The sequence below is a fragment of the Agelaius tricolor genome, unplaced genomic scaffold (assembly GCF_023055355.1).
Source record: "Agelaius tricolor isolate 1412-34295 unplaced genomic scaffold, bAgeTri1.0.p SCAF_32, whole genome shotgun sequence".
Taxonomy (NCBI): domain Eukaryota; kingdom Metazoa; phylum Chordata; class Aves; order Passeriformes; family Icteridae; genus Agelaius; species Agelaius tricolor.
The window spans coordinates 3,387,035-3,408,655 of NW_027269292.1; the positions used below are offsets into that span (position 1 = coordinate 3,387,035).

At 39.6% G+C, this 21,621-nt stretch overlaps 1 protein-coding gene across 11 annotated transcripts in view; it reads right to left on the reverse strand.

Moving 5' to 3' along the window:
- The window catches only part of BPTF (bromodomain PHD finger transcription factor), a 55,688-nt gene that overhangs the window by 21,936 nt on the left and 12,131 nt on the right, over positions 1 to 21,621 (reverse strand). For 8 of the 11 annotated variants that reach the window (XM_071451185.1, XM_071451182.1, XM_071451178.1 and 5 more), the window contains exons 2-16: positions 18,960 to 19,782; positions 11,659 to 11,882; positions 11,304 to 11,504; positions 10,630 to 10,818; positions 7,865 to 8,029; positions 7,505 to 7,680; positions 6,264 to 6,619; positions 5,871 to 6,002; positions 5,203 to 5,332; positions 4,559 to 4,694; positions 3,870 to 4,091; positions 1,194 to 3,585; positions 846 to 970; positions 507 to 635; positions 55 to 205 (exon numbers count right to left, since the gene is read on the reverse strand). In XM_071451185.1, the coding sequence (XP_071307286.1) occupies positions 55 to 205; positions 507 to 635; positions 846 to 970; positions 1,194 to 3,585; positions 3,870 to 4,091; positions 4,559 to 4,694; positions 5,203 to 5,332; positions 5,871 to 6,002; positions 6,264 to 6,619; positions 7,505 to 7,680; positions 7,865 to 8,029; positions 10,630 to 10,818; positions 11,304 to 11,504; positions 11,659 to 11,882; positions 18,960 to 19,782 (5,551 nt within the window). Of the gene's footprint in view, positions 1 to 54; positions 206 to 506; positions 636 to 845; positions 971 to 1,193; positions 3,586 to 3,869; positions 4,092 to 4,558; positions 4,695 to 5,202; positions 5,333 to 5,870; positions 6,003 to 6,263; positions 6,620 to 7,504; positions 7,681 to 7,864; positions 8,030 to 10,629; positions 10,819 to 11,303; positions 11,505 to 11,658; positions 11,883 to 18,959; positions 19,783 to 21,621 lie in introns of those variants that run through there. The other 3 variants (XM_071451183.1, XM_071451177.1, XM_071451180.1) reach the window with 3 other exon arrangements.

Consider the following 21,621-nt stretch of genomic DNA (forward strand, 5'->3'; position numbering starts at 1 on the left):
TTTTATTTAACAATCACACAAATGAAGAGTACTTTCTTTAAAAGCTCACTTTACCTTTCAGCAAATGCCCTGATCTCCCACAGTTCCAACTCCTCCTCTGCTACCCAAGTTTCCATTATAACAGGGCCTGTTTGCTTGGGTGTTTCTGGCCTTTTTGGCCTGAGGGCACTCGATCGCAGTCCCTTCCTCTGGGGTGTTGGAGTTTCTTTAGAGAGCAGTCAAAACACACACATTAAGCTATAGTGTAAAACGAAACTGAAGTGTAAACCAAGATTTAGTGATGTTTTCAGTCCCATTTTATAAACAGGGAGGCCTTTCAGCTTCAGATAAATCATGTCCACTTGTTAAATGCAGTATTTGTTTCCCATAGGTAAATTAATAGTTCCTGGCAAGCTGCATTTGCTCCCTTGATGGGCTGAATTAGCATAAAGATCCAGTTCCTTTCATTTCTCTAGATTACAGGGGGTGTGGGGGGGAAGTCTAAACAAGCAAATAAACAAACCAACCTTTTGGAGCCTCTGGTACACCAATGGGACAAATGATTTTTCTTATACAGTACTCTGAGCGGATCCCGTACGGACCGACATCTCTCCGCTTGATTATTTCTGTTGTTGTAATTTCAGTTTCAGTTGTTTCTGCAACAAATTAGTCCCAGCACATTAATAACAGAAACAAATAAAGCTAAATCTCCAATCAACCCAGTGTACTCAAGGCAGAGAAACAGCAAACAAAATTCAAATGCCACAGCTGACAGCAAGCCTTTATAGAAATGTTTTGAGTGTAACACTCAGAATTTACAGCAAAAGCTTCTGCAAATGAAAACCAGAAATTGAAAATAACAATACCTGTCCTTGTGGTTCCTCCCCCAGGGGGGGCTTTAGCTGCCATATCATCCCACTTGAGACATGCCCACAATAACCTCAACATCAGGCTCACTCCAGCCAATGATTTGACTGTTTGGAGTCGGTACCTAATGACAGAATATAAAATTATATTTAAAAATAAACTTAAAATATCCAACCAAACCAACAGGACACAGGTTTTCCATGCTACTTTAATTGAACAATATAGAAAACTGAATAAATAGCAAAATATTAATATTTGGGAATAAACATGTGTATCACTTGTATTTTAAAAAAATCAATTTATTTCATCACACCCTAGACTTTTTCTCAAAAATGTAAAGTATGTACCTCCAAGTGATCCCAAAAGTTGGTCTTGGGGATGGATATGGCCAGATATCCAAGGCAGGCTTTGCATTGTAATTGAAATAAGGAACCTCTCTGATCCCTCCTCTCCTGGCCAGCTTTTTTAAGTCATCATTGGGTAAAACAAATATGCTTTTTTTACTGCTTTTGGTAACAAATTTCCTATAAGATGGCAAGGCAGTTCCAGAACGAGTTTTTTTGGGTCTTGTGAATTTCATTAACTTCACTTTGTCTTTTGTGGAATATTCTTTGCTGACAGTCATGGAAGTCACCAATGTTCCTTCCGGGGTGGTCAGGGAGTCGGTGACTGTGGTTGTAACCACTGTTTTACTGTGCTCCTGGACAGAGATGACATCAGAGTTACTCTCTGAGGCTGGAGTGGTGAGCTTGGTGACAGTGGTGGTGGTGGTGACAGTGGAGATGGCACAGTTTTCTGTAGAGGAAACAACTGTGGTCTTCTCATCACTGGCAGCTCCAGTCTCTGCCACCTTAAACACCGTTTTGGACTCTGTGGACACAGTTGAGGTTGTGGTAGTCACTTCAGTAATAACAGTTTTCATTTTACTTTCTCCATTAATATTTTCCATTTTATGTGTCTGTACCCCATTCTGGTCAGCAAAGGGACTGCTCAAGCTGGATTCCTCACACGAGGTTACAGGACATGGAGCAACTTTCTTCTCCTCACTTGCTTCAGTTTCCATAGATTCTGTTTCACTGCTCAGGTTATTTTCCTTACAGACAGGCTGTGTTGGGAGGGAAGCAGAGCCCACACTGGCAGATCTCTCAGGAGAAAGCTGCTTTTCTTCAGTTTTCTGCATACACTTGGGCACTTCATCTGGTGGCTGAAGACTCTCTCCAGACTCAGGTGAACCCTGCAGATGTGACTTTGAGCCCACATTATTTTTATCCTTTGTGTCCTCTCCCATGATGTCACCATTCATGAATGGTTTTACTGAAGATTCCTTAAAAGTCAATGGTTTTATTTCATGTTCTGGAATGGCTTTATTAATATTATTAACTTTTGGTTCAATATCACCCCCTGCCTTAGCTTCACAGGTATTTTTCACTAAGCAGTCATCATTTGATAATCCTTTAATGTCATTGTCTTTTCCATTCATTTGAAACGATTTTTCTTTTTCTGTCTCAGTTTCTTCATCTTTATTATTCTTTTTGTCAGTAACAGTATTTACATTTGTCTGATCAAGATATTTGTTCATGGTACCTGTCTCCACTTTCAGTTCCTGACCTTTCTTTCGACCATTAGCCTCTGTTAGTTTGGAGCTCAGTAAATCTTTGTTATCATTTTCCCCATCCATGTGTTCCAGACTTTGACTTTCAAGGTTTCTTTCAGAAATCAGCCCTGTTTTAAATGGTTCTAGATCTTTATTAGCTGATTTTTGGTGAAATATCATCTTTTCAGATTTACTTTCAGTCTTTACAGGAGCAATTTCTTCCTCCATTTCACTTTCTTGAGAGGACATGGTTTCCATATGGCTTTTTATCATACAATTGTTTTCTGGATCTTTGCTTTGCTGTTCAGAATCCCCTTCTGAGTCTCGTTTTTCAAGAGTGCCCACAGCATCTCTTCTGCAGCTGCTTTCAGGTACCACTGGCCCTAAGTTTTCAAGTTCTCGCTGAGAAACTCTGGTAATAGGTAGCTTTTGTTTCAAGGGTTTTTCAGCTGTTTCTGAAACATCCCATTTGATTCTGATTTCTGCACTGGTTTGTTTCAAGCCATCCACTAAAGAGCTCTCAGACTCTCCAAGAGCCTCTTGTCCCTGACGTTTCTCAGCAGTGGAAGGCTCAGGGTTGTTTTCTCTGCCATCATGCTGAACAGAGCTGTCTCCTTCAGAGGACTGAGGGGAGTCCTCATCCAGTAGCTGCCCCTCTTTTGAGAGCCTGTTTGACAAAGGCAGAGAAGGTTCATCTTCATCCCCAGTTTTGCTGATGGGCAAACAGTCCTGTTCTGCATCTTCACCTTGGGTCTTGTCTGCAATGTAGCTTTGATCCTGGGAAGGAGAGCCAAACTGGTTTCCTTCTTTCCCATTCCTCACTTGTAGCCCATCTGTGTTTTTCTGGGGGCTCACAGGTCGAATGCCCCCAGTTTTAGCACCAGCCTCCAGCTTCATCTTTTCCAGACGCTGTTTTTCCTCCAGTGTAAACTGTTTTATTCGCCGCTCCAGGAGTCCATCTAATTTTGATGATTTTACTTTCCTTTTGTAGCAAGTCCTTAAATGAAATCCCTCACTGACATTGATTATATCCCGCTTACAGTGACTGTCCTCATCTTTTATGGAGGATTCAATTTTCACATCATCCACATCCATAGGTTCTTCTTTGATGACTTTATCATTTTCACTGTCGATGTCTTTTTCCACTGTGAAGAAGAAGTAACTCTGAGTCAGTGAGCTCCCCAATAATGAATACAAATTATATTTTTACATTAAGTACTAAAAAATAAATGGGGCTTTTAGCATATTAAAAGATTTCAATTAAAAAAGGAACAAAAGCTTCAGACACTACCACAATGGATAACAGGCAATCATTTAACATTTTAGATGTCTTGACAAAATCTGTTACAGTTTTTCACTAGTTATTTCTGAGGTTCTATGCTTTTACTCATGCAATAACATGAGTTTCACAATAACAAAAGATTATCACCTGTGTCTTTTGCATGATCTAAGTTTTCAGAAATTGTGTCAACTTCTAATTTGTCTTCACGCAACTTTTCTTCTTTTACTTGTACTTTCTCCAAGGTTTCTGAAACATCTGCTTTGTCTTTTGCTTGCAGATCTCGAGAATCCTTTGCTCTGTCTTTCTCTGGTTTCACCTTAGCTGTACCTTTTCGTTTATCCAAGTTGCACTTTTCATCTTCGCTCTTTGCTATTAACAAATTAAATTATTTCAATTATCCAGACTATTTTTTGTACTCTGCCACATTTGAATGTGTGTTAAGTTTACCTCTCAAATCATCTGCACACCATTAGTGAAATTCAGAAACAGAATTAAGCATTTAGTAGTAACACCATAGATTAAACAGTGCACTACTGAATATATATATACACCCCCTCAATATTTAATATGTTATTTTTTGTTTTGATGCTCTACATAACTTTTATCTACCTTTAATTTAAATAAGGTTATACAAAGATGCACAAGCATTACACAAAACATAATTGAAACAATTTAATGTAGCTACAAAATGTCTGTGACAACTGAACAGGTTACACTGAACAGTATTACCAGATATCCACAAAAGGTTTTCTGGAAAATTACTCCTAAAGTCTCCTTAAGAAATATTAACTAATAACTGCAATTAAAAAAAAAATATAAGCAATGCAGACACTTACTTGATAGCAATTTTCTGTAATTTGCATTAGTATTTCCTGGCAGTTTGGGCATAAACCTGTGGACATGGGTTTTGCTAATCCAGCTCCAGCCACCATATCCTGTTACTCTATATTCCTCTCCTTTTTGCTTCCAAACCTGTAAATATTTTTTAAAAAGTAATATTAATGATGCTATCTGCTGCATTATTCATGTTTATAGGAGTTTTTAAATCAACCTGTGTGCTTGTTACAACAAAGAGCAATGAACTACTCTACAAAAGTACTTAATATCTACTGTAGGAGAATAGAGAGGTTTCTACAGTAGTTCCCATTGTATTATACAACCTTTCAAAGACTGGATTTTCTGGGGAGAGGGAGTGGGACAGGAACAGACACACAGACAAGATTCCAATAATCCCCTAGAACTTTCCATTAGGAAAGGCTGCATTTGCAGACCAGTATCTGTCACTCAGTCAGTGTCAATAAGAGCATGACAGATCAAATTCAGTTCAGACCAGGATAATGTGCTTGAATACATGGCCATGGTTCCTACTTCCATGTAGGACTAACACAAGGACATGAACACTAAGTTTAAATGAAAACAGAGTCTCAGAAATCAACAGTTTCTGTGCTTTCTTTGTACTTCCCACAAAAGAAACCCTCACCTGGTGTTTGACAGGAAATGTGTATTTCACCCATGTAGCTTGCTGCATTGTTTCTTCTTCTTCTTGTTTTCTCTCTTTTTTTTTCACTTTCTCCTTTTCTTCTCTTTCTATTGCTGTCATTCTGCGTAATCTAATCCATACAGATTTAAGTGCATTTAAGTACAGGATTTTGCAAGCAAGTATAAGATGTCAACAGCACCTAATACCCCTTTGAATAAGTTTAAATATCTGAATTTAAGTGGAATGCCCACTATCAGGTTTTAGGTATTACTTGTAACAGGAACATCACTTTTTTTGCTATTTCAGTGAGGCAAACACAGCTGGATGCAATTGTGTCTAACACTAGACACATCTATTTTCTGCTCCTATGACAAAATGAGAGACAAAACCCAGACTCCACTGAACTGAGAGTGTTGAAATTTGCTCCTCTACTCTGCCAGAGTTTTAGCAGTTTTGAGACTGTGGCTCAGCTAAAACAAATGCAGGAGCAACGACACTATAAAAATACTGTCATGGTTTTTCACTGGTTCTGTTTGAGAAAATACACTTCAAGTGCTGAATGACTATCTCAATTTAAACACAATTCTTACAGGCTCAGAGGAACTAGCAATTGCAAACCAAACTAAAATTCTCATATTCAACAATATTTTAATATTTATTAATTTTACCTCGTATGCCCCAAGGATTCCCTCCAGATGGGCAGCATGACAACTGGTTTGATTGCACACTCCAAAATAGCCAGTGCTAGTGCAAATTCTCTGGGTTTGCTGCACATCTGAACAGCCTTAATCCAGTTAGACCTAAATTGGAAAAAAGAGAACAAAAAATCTGAAACATATACATGCACTAATGCAGCTTGCCATTTAAAACTCCTGTAGTAATGCTTTACTCAAATGTACAACCCTTTTAGCCTCCACCATCAACACACATTATGTTTTATTATGGTGAAGCACAGTGCTTGGAAATCACAGATTTGAAAAAACAAAGACTATTGTTTATTACCACTGCTAGCAAAACCACAAGTAAAACACAAGAATATGTATTTCCATTTCTTCATTTACCTGTGGGAAGCCCAATTAGGGTGAAGGAAGGATGCTGGGATATTATTTTCCAGCTGAATAATGGTCAGCCTCAGGGTGGATATGGTGAGAACTTTGGAGCCATGCACAGACCCGTTCCACTTGAACTCCCCAGCTGGGGTCAGGCAGAATTTGTGTGAGAGGTGTCTCCTCTTGTCGTGGTCCTCCCTGTGCTGGTGCTTGTTCAGGGCAAAGGAGTTGGTGGCATATTGGTTGTGATACACACGGTACTTCCCCTCCTGGCCCAGTTTGAAATAGTTGTTGATATTTCCTTTAATCACAACGTCCTTCTTGGTGTTCACTCGGGACACTTCCCCTTGGGAGTTGACCACCAGAACCTTAGGAAAGAAAGATTGGAAACTTTTCAGGGAATCTGTAAAGTAATTCCTTCTCTTATTTATGATTTATGCTTCAAATGTCTATATATAAAAGAATAAAAATACCCTGCACCAGTGTGTAGAAACAAGTAACTGTTTATCCAATACACCAATATATGTACTTCATCACTGCCTGTCTACAGAGTTAGGATGTTCCCAGATCAAATTTAACATTAAAAAACCATCCAGGCTACTCAGACTAAACAGGAACCTGTTTTGCTGTTCTGATTGTACCTATGGAGGGAGAGAGCTCTGGGAAAGCAGCTTCACTAAACTCAGGTAAGGCCTCTGTGAACCCCCTCCTTGGTACATCAGAGAATTCAGACATGCAGCTTAGGAAACAAGGATCCTGGACTTTGAAAACATGGCACAGGTAACATCACTGGACCAATTTGTTTGTCAATAAATTCACTAAGTGTTAACTTACACGGAAAATCAACGAACAAAAATAAAACTAATATACAAAATAATAAGCAATTAACTGCAAAAAAAGTCCCAATGTTTGAGCATTTCCTTCCTGTAAAAACTGGGCTACTTAAAAAAAACAGAACCAAAACAACAAACAACCCAGTCGTACAAAACTACTATACCAGTGCACTGGGTCACTGTCATCACTCTGTGCAGAGCACTCAAAAGAGCAAAGAGAAGGGGGAAAAAACTTCCTGTGATATAACAATTTCACCATTTGTTAATTTATTATTACTGCCTTTTTTGAAGTACCTCCTTTGCCTGAAAAAAAACCAACTTTTTAAAACTTTTCAGTAAAATTTAGTATCCTTTAAAGAAATGAACATTTTTCCAGAACATTTTCTGCAGTTCTTTAAGTTTTCCAAGATGTGCACAAACCTCTCTGGTTTCTTTATATAACTTATTTGCTTCATTTGCTGCAGCAGCAACCTGCTGGCTTTTCATCTGGCTCAGTTTGCTGTCAGGATTTCTCAATCTGGTGAGCATCCGTGTCGAGCCTGGTGTGCCCTTCCCTGCACCTGGAGAATCACTTCTGTCACCATTGGATTTCTCTCCTGCCCAGGAATAAAAAAAGGCTTTTAAAACAAATTTAACAATTGGAAGTTTTCTATTGATGTATGGAAATTACAAAAAGAACAGAAAGTTTAGTGAAACGATGCATAAAATGAAAGTTGGAGATGTCATTATCCTTATCATCCTTATTATTAATATAATTATCACCATCATCATTATTATTACCTAAATCCTCTGAAGCCTGGGATCCCCTCTCTGCATTTTCAGCATCATCAAGAGTCTTAATGGAGTCATTCTGGCCAGAGCCCAGCTCGCTGCCACTGCTGTTCTCAACATCTGCCTGTGGAGGTGCAGCAGAACCACTGCTGGGGACCATCTGACCAGTTTCTTCTACAAAACAACAACTTCAGTTTTAGTTTTTTCTTTTGAATTGGACCAATGAAACTTTTTAAAGTTCTCATTAAAAAAAGGCAGATGAACATGTTTTGCTGGGCTGAAGGGAAACACATAGAAAATATTAATTCCCTTCAGAGCACTGTGTCCATGACAGTATTTTTTTTTCTGTTTCAAGCAGTTTCAACTTCTACATCTCTGAAGAACTGAAATTCATACCTGGATTTAAAATATATTTGTATTTCATCCAAGAAATTTTTTTTCTCTAGATGCACACACAGATAACTCTGAGACCATTTTGCATTTAGAATTCACAAAATATGGTCTTCCTGAAGCATCTGATTTTCTCTCTTTTAATTTTCTTGTGCTTTAGCTGTTCCTCAGAGCATACACCTTTCAATTTCCCTTGTTTTCCAATGAGTCTTTGATTGTCTCTTCCTCAGCACCTTCATTCTCAGGAATCTGTTCCATTGGCACACTCTAAATATCAGCCCACTTAAAATATCAGCCCCTTCCTGATCTGATGGATCTTGATGTGGCTTCAAATGGGTTTCTGGTCCTCAGCTGTCCTTGTTACTGTCTTGACAGCTCTGGACCTTGTTGTCACCTCACCTGTTGTGCTGCCCCAGTAGGAATTTTGGACTAAATATCACTGAATTGCAGCTACCTCAAAATAAATCCCTGCACCCTCCCAGAAGGAACAAGCCCCCATCCCTCAAAACAGCAAACCCAGCAATGTCTCCTGGGCTTAGAGCCAAAGGGAGACAGCTCAGCTGTTTAAAACCTACAAGATCTGCCTGTTTCTAGAATTCTTCCAAAGCATCAGGGATTCTGATGGTGTTGAGAGTGAGAGAATAAAACTTGGTTTTTGTGAAATATTCGCTCCTAGCAGAATGATGGATCAGAGAAATGTTCTGGAATTCTTAGAGGATCCCCAGTCTGAATGCATCCTGATTTCTGACTGTGCCAAATGGGGGACCACCACTGTTTGATCCACTTCCCTTTTTACTCTGAGGAGAAATGGACCTGTTTCCATGGCTGCTGTTTGCAGGAGAATGGAAGCACCCAAACCAGACTCTTAATAAAGATTATTATTCAAATTGCATTTAAGAAGGATGGTAACAGACATTCTCATCTATCTCTGCATTTTACTCATATTTCCCCCTCATTTGGAGATAACTGCCTCACTGATCCTGGTTCAGTATCCCTCCCTCTCTCTGTCAGTCTCAAACTGAATTTCATAGCAAGAACACAAACATTGCTGTGAATATAGTGAATTAGACATGAGGAAAAACCCTCTCCACACACACTTTCCTACCAAAAAAGAGCCCATGAATATACAACTCATGCAGAAGCTCTGGAAGGAGAAAAGTACTTGTGAAAGTATAATAAATAATGATAAATATATAAGTGAATCTTTAAAATAAAATACAAACCCATAAAGGTGTCTGAAACAAAATTATACTCTGTATCTTTTCCATTAAATCTTTACACAGTTATTTTAACTTTAAAAGGGAATAAAAAATAGGAGAACTGGCAAAAATATTTGGTCATGTATCTAAAATATATGGCTTTTGTCTCGTACATCAGGACATTTTCTGTACTTAAAAAGTGCATTATGAGGCTTGCAGATCACAGATTAATCTTAGCTTTCATTTTGTCCTCTTGTTCAGAAAAGTTTATTACAAGGTTTGGATGCATTGACTTTCATAAGTTGAAAAGCTGCAGACTGTGACTGCATGGAGAACTGTTTCTGTAGGAGGGAAAACATTTACTACCCCTTTTTAAACCTAACACACTGAGTGTGTTCACATCACACATGTTCAGATTTTGAAGAACGGAGAATAAAACTGAAAAGAAAATCCTGATAATTTTAATGGCGATCAGCTGTTTAGAACAACATTTGGTTATGTAGTAAATCCTGTAATAGAATATAATTCTAAATGTAATATAAAGTAATTCTAGAATAGTACACTCATGCTTCATGTTATACTTAATCAACTCCCACTTATTCCTAAAGTAACTTTGTCTGATTTTAAATAGTGTATATTATTACCTTTGAGTCACTGACATGGCAGAACAAAACATGTTAAAGTACAATAACCCTTGAGCTTATAATTCTGAAATCTGTTTAAAATTTCCAGCATGATAATTTTAATCTTGACATTTCAGTGCAATGGTTTATTCTCATGAATGAAAACGCTTTGTTAGTAATTTACACAGTAAATGAGAGGTTAAAATAATAAACAAGCCAGCAGCAAATTAGATTTGAAATAAACTTTGAGAGGATGCTAACAATCATTACGGATCACTATGGAAAAATAAAATGTAGAGAAAACAGAAAATAAAAAGCTTAGCCATAGTTGTCTTTGGAAGGCATGGAAACAAATGCTAATGTCATGGAGGACCACGAATTTCAAGCACTAGTTGCAAGAAAATTAACTTTGAAATGTTAATAATGACAACGTAGCAGTAAAGGATGGCACTGCAAGCAAACAGCATGAGTGATATATGCTGGGAATGGTTTTAGTGGACAAATCAGAGAGAAAAACAGATTTCCCAAATTACAGAGGCATTGGTAACAGTGCCTTCTGTACCTGAGAGTTCCAGAGGGAGCTCTGATGCCACCTTCTTCTCTGCCACGTTGTTGCTATCAAGGCTTTCTGACTGACACCCCACTGCGTCCTTCCCTTCAGAGCAACTATTCTCTCCTGCAGGAGGAGTTGTGGTGCTGTCATCAGTGCTGGAGGTCACAGAGTTACTTTTATCCCCAACGACTGTTGCCTCTATAGTAAAACGCACAACAAAACTTTAGGGATGTTCTTTATTATGCCTTAGGATGTCATTTGGCATCATCCATAGAAAGCAACTTCAGCAGCTTTGTTTGTTTGATAATGCTGAAAAATAGCAAGCTTTTTCCCTTCCTTTTTTTTTTTTGCTATGAGATGGTATTGTCTCAGAATCAAAGAACAAACCAATTGTGAGTAGGAAAAAGTTAAAAACTTGTGGCTTACTACAAACATGCTGGTCACAACCTGTAAGTGCCACCTGTACCTCAAGGCAGGGTATGTAGGAGCCAGCTGTATAGAAGTAGGAAAGTTGGTGAAATTACTTAACAAGAACAATTCCAACAAAGCACAACACAACTGACAAATATCACCTATTACAGAAATATCTTAAGAGAATCATACAAAGTATTGCATCAACACTTAAATAAATGGGGGTTCACTTCACTTAAATGGAGCTGTTAAAGCACAGTCAGTTTTTTTACCTTCTGTTTTCTCTTTTTCCACATCTTGCTCACTCTGTGTTTCCTCAATTTTATCTTGGTCTCCAGATTCTTCCTTGTCTCTCTCAGCATCTGCCTGGTCATTATCAACATCACTTTTGGCCTTTTCTGCTTCCTCATCTCCTGTGTTTTTATCTTCCACTATTTCTCCTTTTCTTGCTCTGATAATGTCCAAAATTTCATCTACAATATAAAGCATGTTGTCAACATGAAACAACAAACCACCTCCAGAGCCACGGAGCACAAATAACATGACATAAATCCTGCTTCTGATGTAAGATAAACTAGATTTGATTCCAAGTGCAGCATCTATTCTCATTACACCAAATATTCCTACCATTTGCTGCAGAAAGGAAAGACTTGTTGCTGCCCCTTGCTTTGTTTGTAAGGTCCTCTGTCACATCCATGTGCCGATGAACCTCCTCACGCATCTCGTCCAGGGTTTTGCATAGGTCGGCCTCCCAGTAATCCTTGTCCAGGCATTCAATTAACTCTGCCAGCTGGATCTTTGTGCTGTAGTACCAGATTTTCTTATCCTTCTCACTTTCTGAATCTTCCTCTCTGTAGGAGTATTTTAAAAATATTGATTTTCAAGTATCTGGATAAATGACAAAAATTGCTATCACCTGCTATCTACAGAGCACTATGAAATGTCAATACCTGAGTGTGAATAAATAAATCACACTGCTCATATGCACCCAGTTTAATATCAATATTCCTTTCTTGTTTCCTTCCCTTTCTTCATCCCCTCAGTTCTCATGACAACTTGCTCAGGAAAGCTTTGAAGTCTCCTTAAAACTCATTTGTCCAATCTGACAACAAGGTTTATTCTTATTATATTTACTATTTCTTTAACCAGTAATTTACTACTAAGTCTGAAACAATTTGTAAGTCCAGAGGCCATAATGGTACTTTCTGACAGCATATTCAGGAAAAAACACAGACAGAAAATTCAAAGTATAGAATGTCACACTCATAAAATATTTTATATTGGCATCCTACAGCATCCACCTGTGAGAGCACCAGGAAGGGATGAGTCATAATACAATCCCTTTGAAAAGATCAAGGGATTTCCACATTTTTAATCTGCAGTACTCCATGAGCCCACGAGCCCAGAATTACTGGTGCCAACAGCACCTCAGCAGGGCCACAGGCCCAGGGGAGCCCCATCAATACCTCAGGTAACAGACTCTCCTGGAGCCTGCAGAGCACAGGCAGCATGCTCCAAGTGCTTCTGCAGCTGCTGCATTTCAGCTCGGCTTGCTCCATGCTGGGGGGCAGCAGCAGCCACACCCAGGCTGGCAAGAGCCAGATCCAGAATGGCAAGAGCCAGACCCAGAATGGAATGAGCCAGATCCAGGCTGGCATGAGCCAGATCCAGAATGGAATGAGCCAGATCCAGGCTGGCAAGAGCCAGATCCAGGCTGGCAAGAGCCAGATCCAGAATGGCAAGGGCCAGATCCAGGCTAGCAAGAGCCAGACCCAGAATGGCAAGAGCCAGACCCAGAATGGAATGAGCCAGATCCAGAATGGCACGAGCCAGATCCAGAATGGAATGAGCCAGATCCAGGCTGGCACGAGCCAGACCCAGGCTGGCACGAGCCAGATCCAGAATGGCAAGAGCCAGATCCAGAATGGAATGAGCCAGATCCAGGCTGGCACGAGCCAGACCCAGGCTGGCAAGACCCAGACCCAGAATGGAATGAGCCAGATCCAGAATGGCAAGAGCCAGACCCAGAATGGAATGAGCCAGACCCAGAATGGCAAGAGCCAGACCCAGAATGACAAGAGCCAGATCCAGAATGGCAAGAGCCAGACCCAGAATGGAATGAGCCAGACCCAGAATGGCAAGAGCCAGACCCAGAATGGCATGAGCCAGATCCAGGCTGGCAAGAGCCAGACCCAGGCTGGCATGAGCCAGATCCAGGCAGGCACAAGCCAGACCCAGGCTGGCATGAGCCAGACCCAGGCTAGCACGAGCCCCATCATTTCCAGAGCACATTCCCACACCGTGTGGGTGCCACTGATGGCCCAGCCTGGCCCTGTCCTGGGCAGAGGAGCTGAACTCCTGCTGCCCCTGCACCCCCTGCTCCAGCACTGCAGGCCTGTGGCTCACTGGGAGCCCTGACCCAGGGTGCTGGCAGCAAAGGGAAGCTGGCTGGAAATCTCCAACCTCTGCCCTTGTGGGGTTTGTTGCAGGTTCCTCTCTACTGGGTCCCTTCCTGAGGCTTACATATTAAAAATGGCACAAATTGGCTTCAGGGGTTCAGAAAGACCTTAAGGCAACTTGATCATTGTTGTTCTACTGCTTCCCACTCTGTATTTGTGAACCAATTCATATTTGTAACTCAAACAGAACACTACTGAGATAAGGTGGTTGTGAAGTTAATAGAGGCAGTATTACCCAAAATTCAACTACTAACTTGTCACAAGCATTATTGCAGAACAGACCTTTAGGTTTTGATGATAAAACCTGGTGTTTTGCAAAGAAACTTGCATCTCTGTTGTAAAGGCCTTTGCTCATGAAAAGCAACTAATTCTGCTTTATCCATTTATCCCTCTAAACTGCCAATACTCCATTAGTTTTAACCACATCAACCTGTTAAGTTTGACAAGTTTTTCTCAGAAAACAGCTCATTTCAGGAAGACCATCACGTACAACACACCAAAATGTAACAGCTGAACACTGACAATCATTTGACTCTATGGAATATTCTAGGCCTGTAAACTTCCAAGTTAAAGAAAAACAACTGTTTAAACCATGTTTCCTCTAAACCAAGAGTTATTTACTAACAACAATAGGAATGACAGCACTTTCATTACTGGTGGTGAACAAAAGCCACAGAAGAGGAAGATAAAGGCAAACGCCCAAAAACCAAGATGGAGGGGGAGATGAGAATGCAAGAATGGAGCTTTACACAGTGAGAGGAAATAAAAGGATGAAATAAAATGCTTAACTAAAAAGGACAGGGAATGGGTGCCCTCTGAGTTTTCCCTGGCAAGTGCCCAAGGGAAATGGCAAGTGCAAGACCCTGCAGAGCAGCAGTTGTAAGGCTGTGTGCTCCTGGCAAACATGACTGTAGAATGTGATGCTGTTATTACTCTGTTTCTTAACTGACCAAAAAGGGAACTTGAATCTTTCATTTTGATCCCTTCTGTTGTAGCTGTTACAGGATTATTTGCTAGAGAGATAATGCCATTTATACATCCTCTCATATGACCTAGATGTGCAACAATATAAATGCTTTACATAAAATGAGTCACTTTGGCTGGAAAAGACCTTTGAGATCAAGTCTGACAATATATTCCATGAGGAAAGGCTGTGCCTGCATCCATCTGCCAGACAAGCATCTTGTACACATTGCTTCTCTTTTCATGGTGACCATCCAAGTGTTTTCTTATTTTCATGTTTCTCCCCCCATTCAGCAAATCTGAGCCTGCTCCAGCTGCACTAATGCAGCCAGGGTGAGGATGTGTCACCTGAACCTCCCAAGCAGCATCTGGCTCTTCCTTCCCATCAGCTCTTTCTATTCCAGGTTTGCAAGGTTCCATTGGACTGAAAAGCAATTAACTGCTGTTTCCAGTTTCCCTGGATAACTCAAGGAAAAGCCTTCAGCACCAGTAAAGCTTGATTGTATTGCAGACCAGTAAACCCCAGGGCTCAGTGGGCAGAGCTGAGACATCAAACCACCAAGAGCATTCTGCAGAAAGCACCTGGAGCTGATCCCTCCACGTGTGATTTGAGTGCTGCCCATTAAAGAACTGCTCAGATAATATTCTAGAAACAGACAATGAGGTTATCCAAGAGTATTTGAATACTCTTCTACTTCATTTGTATCTGGGTTTGAGCACAAAGTTTGTTTTGATCTGAAGACTATCACAACCCTAACAAGAGAATTTCAGGAATTAAAGAGTTTTCTCTGGAAAAAGCACAGACAGAATGTGAAATGGCACAAACTGGTTGGTCTGGTCTGTGTGCTTACACCAAGCTCATCTCTGGCCAGCCTTCTTTCCAAGACTCAGATGTGTGCCAGGGGAAGACTTGGAGCACACAGCAGGAATCATTCCATGCAATCCATTTTGGCCAACTCAGATAAGACTTAAATTAACAATTCTATAATTCCTGCTAACTTTCCCTTAACATCATCTTGTGTTTACTGAAGGGACATGACTTTCTGAGGGAATCAGAGGGGCTGTCATAAAAAGATGGAATATCCAAGGCTGACAAGGAGCAGCTCCCAGCGCTGTTCTCAGCCAGCCCAGGCAGATTTGCCAGCTCGGTGCTGGACAGGGGGACTCAGCTGAGTCACACACAGTGTGAGGCCAAGGAGGGAGAAAAGAATCACATGATTATTTCCTACCTCTTTCAGCCTCCTTGGCTGCCAGGAACTATTCACTGGCAGGCTGCAGAGACAAGTTTAAAGATTGATAAAAGCAACACAGAAGATAATCAAAACTTTCAAGTAAGGTGATAACAAAATATTTAGTACTAAGTAGCAGATACTTCCTGAATTCCATGATGATACTTGGAAACTGAAGAATTCAGGAAATTGTTTAAAGCAATCTATTCAAATGAAGACCCAAACCCTTGTAAATTAACTACAGAAAATAGAGGAGGACCCCCTAAGAACATAAACAGCATGACAAATCTTGCAGACAAAAAAAGCTGAAACTGCTTTTGACTGTTGAGGAAGATCCATACAAGTCAGGAATAACAATGTGTGCCCTATTTCTGCTATCAAAATGAAAGCCAAACAGTGTTTCATTATCTGTTTTCACAGACAATTGATAGATCCAAAGCATCTCAGTATTTCTATAAAGATAAACTTGTTAAAACACTGCAGCAGTTTAGAAGGACAATGCAAGCCAAAGCCCCAAATTTCCTGAGTTAATAACTTGCAGAAATAATCTTCACAAGTAAAACAAATGCAATTGACCCAGAGGCATCCTCCTTAATTTGTAAACAGCTTGAAACAAAAACGTCAGGAATTAATTTGCTCTTGGCCTGTTTTTTGGTTTAATTTTGTTGATATTTGTTCATGAGGAGACTCCTCCAGTGTCCACTTTTCCATCTCTGTAAAACAGAAGAGGTGGAAAAGAGAAAAAATCCCACAATGATGGGCTTCAAAAAGGCAAGTGATGGAAATAAAAGTGTCAGGGAACAAGCCTACAAAACCCTTTAAAAGGTAGGAAAAGCAGCAGTAGATTGGATTTATGACATTTAAAGGGGAAGAGGGGAGAAGAAGTAGAAAGCTCTGAAAACCCTTTTGAGAAACAAAACCACCAAGAATTTAGGATTTCAGTTCTCTAATCCTCCTGGGCAGGATTTCAAATTGGTATTTGTGCAGATTATTTTTAGATCTATTAGTTTCCTCTGATACATTTGATCACATGGCATTGGGGAATATCTTCTATTCATTTTAATAAAGCTGATATGATAATATTTCACGAATCTCAGGTTTTAGCATTTGGCAGTTATCCCTTCAGTTATCCAAGATATCAGGTGTAGTTTGATCCTGTTCAGTGTGTATATATATAAATAAATAAGTAAATATATGCAAAAAGTTGGGTTTGCAATACAGCATGCTTACTGAATTTAAAAACTGAAATTACAGAGTTTAATGTCTATGTGAGTTATTAAAGTTGCATTTCCCTGGAATTAAATTCTGTACTACTTTTGACCCCTTATGATGAAATTTGCCCACAGAACACCTAAAAGGAATGCAAAATATTGGTTTTTAAAAACTCAACACATTTAATTTTTGAAGATGTCTCTTCTAAGTGCAGTTAAAATTTCTACCAATGTGCTAGAGAGAAACAACTCTCACATGTGCAGATTTCTAAGGATCACGAAGCACCTGCATGATTCATTTCAGTTTGAAGTACGTTGAAGTATTGCCTGTATCAAAACCTTCTGAACATCAAATACTCTACTTCACTGGGAAAAAAACATTGTTTCACAGATCAAGTTTGGTTAAAAATAATTACCTATCTGCCTACTTACAGGGAGGAAACAAAGTCTGCCCATTTATCTCAAAATCAGCTCCCAAGTGATCTGGATTTTTAATGTTAATTCCCAGATCTCTGCCAGTACAGGAGAACAGTGAAGACAAACCCATCTTTAGAACAACCTTTTCCTCAAGAGTTTGAGGAGGAAGATACAAAACCAAGGCAGAAGTAACCCTAAGTTATTAAAGCACAACTAAAATAATCCCAGTTTTGTACTTCACAACCAGGCTTTTTGTAAAAATCAAAATTTCAACACATTTTCTGAAAACAAAAGGTAGGAAATTCAGTATGAAGCAATGGAATAATTGGATATCAACAGCTTCAGGTGCCCATCACATCCTGGTGAACCACCTGAATGATGCACCCCTCACTGTGGAGCATGTGACTGAGTATAAACATGGAGCACGGATATAGGGAAAAAAAAAAGAGTATAAAAGATTCCCTGCATCCTTTGAAAGGTTACTTGGCATTACTGTGACATTTATAACCCAGAGAAACTAAAAAAGATCAAACATGGACTCTTTTTTTACGAATATGAAAGAAGAACACAGGAAACAGAGCAGAGATAATTAACACTCAAAGCATCAGCTGACAATACCCCAGAGAAACAGCCCCACATTTTAAAGGAATACCATGAGCCCTTAGAAGTGTCTTCTTTGCAAGATGGAACACCAGCAGCAGACCTCACAGCCCCTTTTAAACACACTGGCTACTATCTTAACATTCACTGTAACCTGCTTTGTACAAAATTCTGTTAAGGTACCCAGCTGTGGTTTATTTTCTCTGTAACACTGAATGGAAACTGTGTTTCTGTGTTTTCAGAGCTCTGCTAAATTCTCTATTTCTTCTAATTTAACAATAGCACTAATTTCACTTAAATATTGTTTCTCCTCCATTATGAGAACAATTAGATAAGAACAGTCTTTTATGACAAAAGCAATCTTTAGCCATTTTCCTGTGAAAAATGAATTTCAGATTCAACTTTTCAGGTAAAATCCAGGGCACAATGCCCTCATTAGCAAGGGTTTGACTCCTATTAATATTTTGAGATACATTTGTATTTTGAGACCAACCAGTAACAGGAAATTGTGTGAAACACACACAGTATCTCCCTCAAAGACAGGCACAACTTTCTCTGGTGACTTTCTTTGCACTACAGAACAAGGTTCAATGCAACATTTTCTGCTTTTCTAGTAACAATGAATCCCTCTGAGCATCTCTGAAAGTTTCAGCTTCAAAAGCAGAGCATCAAACTGGCACCAGAACCTGGCAGCCAAACACTCTGGTGACAGACCACAAGCAGTGTCCTACACACCATGTGATCATAAAGAGAATCAAACTTCTCTTCAGTAACTTCTACAAGAAACTGGGGAGTTCTCATTAATACTCCCTTTCTTTGCCTCACATTCATGTCTTTTAGGCACATTAATATTAAGCCTGAGGTCCTGTTTTTATGTATAGATTATGAGAGTATTAATTTGGGATAAATGTGGATTATTTACATGGTCTTTAGTAATAAACAGCCTTATCTAAAGCAAGGGCAATTTTAAGATGGCAACAGCAATTCAAATGATGCACTGAACCCACAATATGGCTGCTCAGAAAGGATGCAGTGCTTGGCTCACTCACATGATGATCCTCCTGTTGAGGAACCAGTATTTCCGCCGGTGCCGGTCGTAGCCGATGGGCTCGTGGCGGATGTAGGGTTTGTTTTTTTGGATTTCAGCCACACAGTCAGTCACTCCAGGCACCTGGTGTGCCACGCACACCTCGCACTGCCACTCGTCCTCGGGCACCTCCTCCAGGGGCGGCTTCACACACTCCAGGTGGTACACGGCCGAGCAGGTCTCACAGCAGAGCAAATCCCCGAGTTTGTGACAGACCCTGCAGTGATCATCGTACTGAATGACACCTTCTGACATTAACTCCTCACGTGCAATGTTTGTGGTAAGAAACTGATCCACTAAGAACTGCAGGACTTTGATTTTATTCTCTACTGGTCCATAAGGATAGTCCTCTGTCTCTTGGTAAGGAAGAACATGATGGTATTCCTTGTCACTCTCACAATATACCCGCAGAACCTCTGGCCACGTCATTCCATCTATGAAATACAAAGTGGAATTAACGCTATCTTTGAGGTCAGCAGGTCCAAAGGTAGTATTTGAAGTGTCTTCTTCACGTAAAACTGCTTTTAACAGCACTATGTGCATCTCTGCCATAAGTGTGCACTGCTCTTGACTTACCAGAGCAGCACAGAAGTCCTCAAAACGAAAAGGAGAGAGGCGCAAAACAGTGCCAAAGTTCCTTAGTACCTCATAGATGGCAATGACATTCATTATATGCTCACTAGGCACCATTAAGTCCTCTGAGGATTTAGGAAACTCCAAGGGTGGGATATCCTTTTCTTCCAATATTGGAGAACGAGGACGATGTGCTCTCTGTCTTCTCCTACCTGGAATAAGAAACAACAGTGAGAATTTTGCTGTTCACAGGTCAGCGTGTTTGAACATCTGTCATCAATCACTGTGTTAACATTCTGAACTAATGCAAATTAAGGCTTCACAAGCTTCACAGTTACAGAAATGTGTTAAGTCAGCTAATCATCTTATTCTTTAACTAACAGTATGAACATAAAACACAAGATATCTGAAGTTTTGCTTTAGACACATGCAGGAATTGCATTTTCCATACAAGGTACATCTTTTGAAGCTTTAAAATGATATCTAGGAATGTAATTGTTTAAACTACTTAAAAAGAAAGACATTTCCTGCAGCCAAAATAATAATTTTTCTCACTTTTATAAACCTGAAACATCACACTCCAAACAGGTATTCTGTATTCAATGATTGCAAGTTATCCTATCCAGCAAGGGCATCCAGGAAAGCTCATTTCAAGCAGATGTCATAGGACAACAATCTCAACCAAATTAAAATATAAAAGGGACCCTAAAGCAAATTACCCACTGCTTTCTGACTTGAATGTTTCTTCTGACTACCTACAAACCAAAACCAGAAAGTAAATGTGATATTTTATGAAAATATTTCAAAAATTCTTAATTTCTCAAAACAAACAACCACCCCCCCAATCCACCCTCATGCTTCAATAAAACAGGAGCCATATCCACAGGATGAAGAGGCAAAATTAGAGAAGGATGAAGTTAACCAATAAAAGCTCATCTAAAGAGCTGTTTTACTACCTAAAAGAAAAGACACTGAGCATAATTAATTCAGTCTCAGATGTCAATTCAGATAAGATGCTGCATTTTCTTGCCTTGAATTCCACTACCCTTGATGCCAAGCAGAAGGAAAAATAAAAGAGGAATGTTTTTTTAAATGGCCCTACCTCACAGATGAAATATTTTCATCTTCTATCAAAACAACCAGCTACATGCAACTATTTCTCAGCTATCAGTTAAAAGTTTTAGATGCACTCATTAAGCTTATTTCCCTTGCTAGAAAAAAACAAGTTGAGAAAAATCTCATAAACCATCAATTAGATTTAATCCAAGAACTGAGAGGGAAACTGGTCCTCTTACTAAGCACACTAAGATTGTGGTCAACAAATAAATGTCAAAATTATCCATTGTCCATAGACAAGTGTCAGCAGGACACTTCATGCACAGAGAAAATCCAAAGAAAAACTGCAGCTATCCACAGCAGCCATTTCCCACACACTTATTAAAATGGGACATCTATTAAACTTTGTGTGTTCTGACACAACAAATAGTCTGGAATTTTAAGATTCACATTCATTATTTCTTAACCATATTCTGCAGATAGCAGAGCTCCCCAAAAACTGGTTCAAGGAAATGAAGAGATGAAGTGAGTTCCAGTCTGCTTGGATGTTACCATTAAATGGAAATGGTTCTCTGTGGCATTTGTTCAACTCATCCTACTCCATTCAATACTCCCAGAAATACAGAAATTAAGTCTAATGTGGGAGAAAAGCTGCTAAGGCAGATCCTGCTGAATCTGAAACACCATCATTAAAACACTAATGCATTGAAAAGGGGAAAAAAAAGTTACCAGAAAGAAAAGCCACCTCTAAGAAACATCTTGATGCACAACAAATGATTCCAGAAAAATAAATCAACCCCTAGACTGGCATGGCAAGAAGGCTCCAGACACAGCTCTCCCTTTCCAGGGTTAAAGAATGAAATTTTGTACAACAAATTACACACCCAAACAATATGGAAGATGAACTGCAAGATGTTTCCATTACAGAAGTAACAGGTCAAGCTCATGTGTGGATAAAAATAACTTTCCAAGTTTGAGTTCTGACTGTGGAAAGT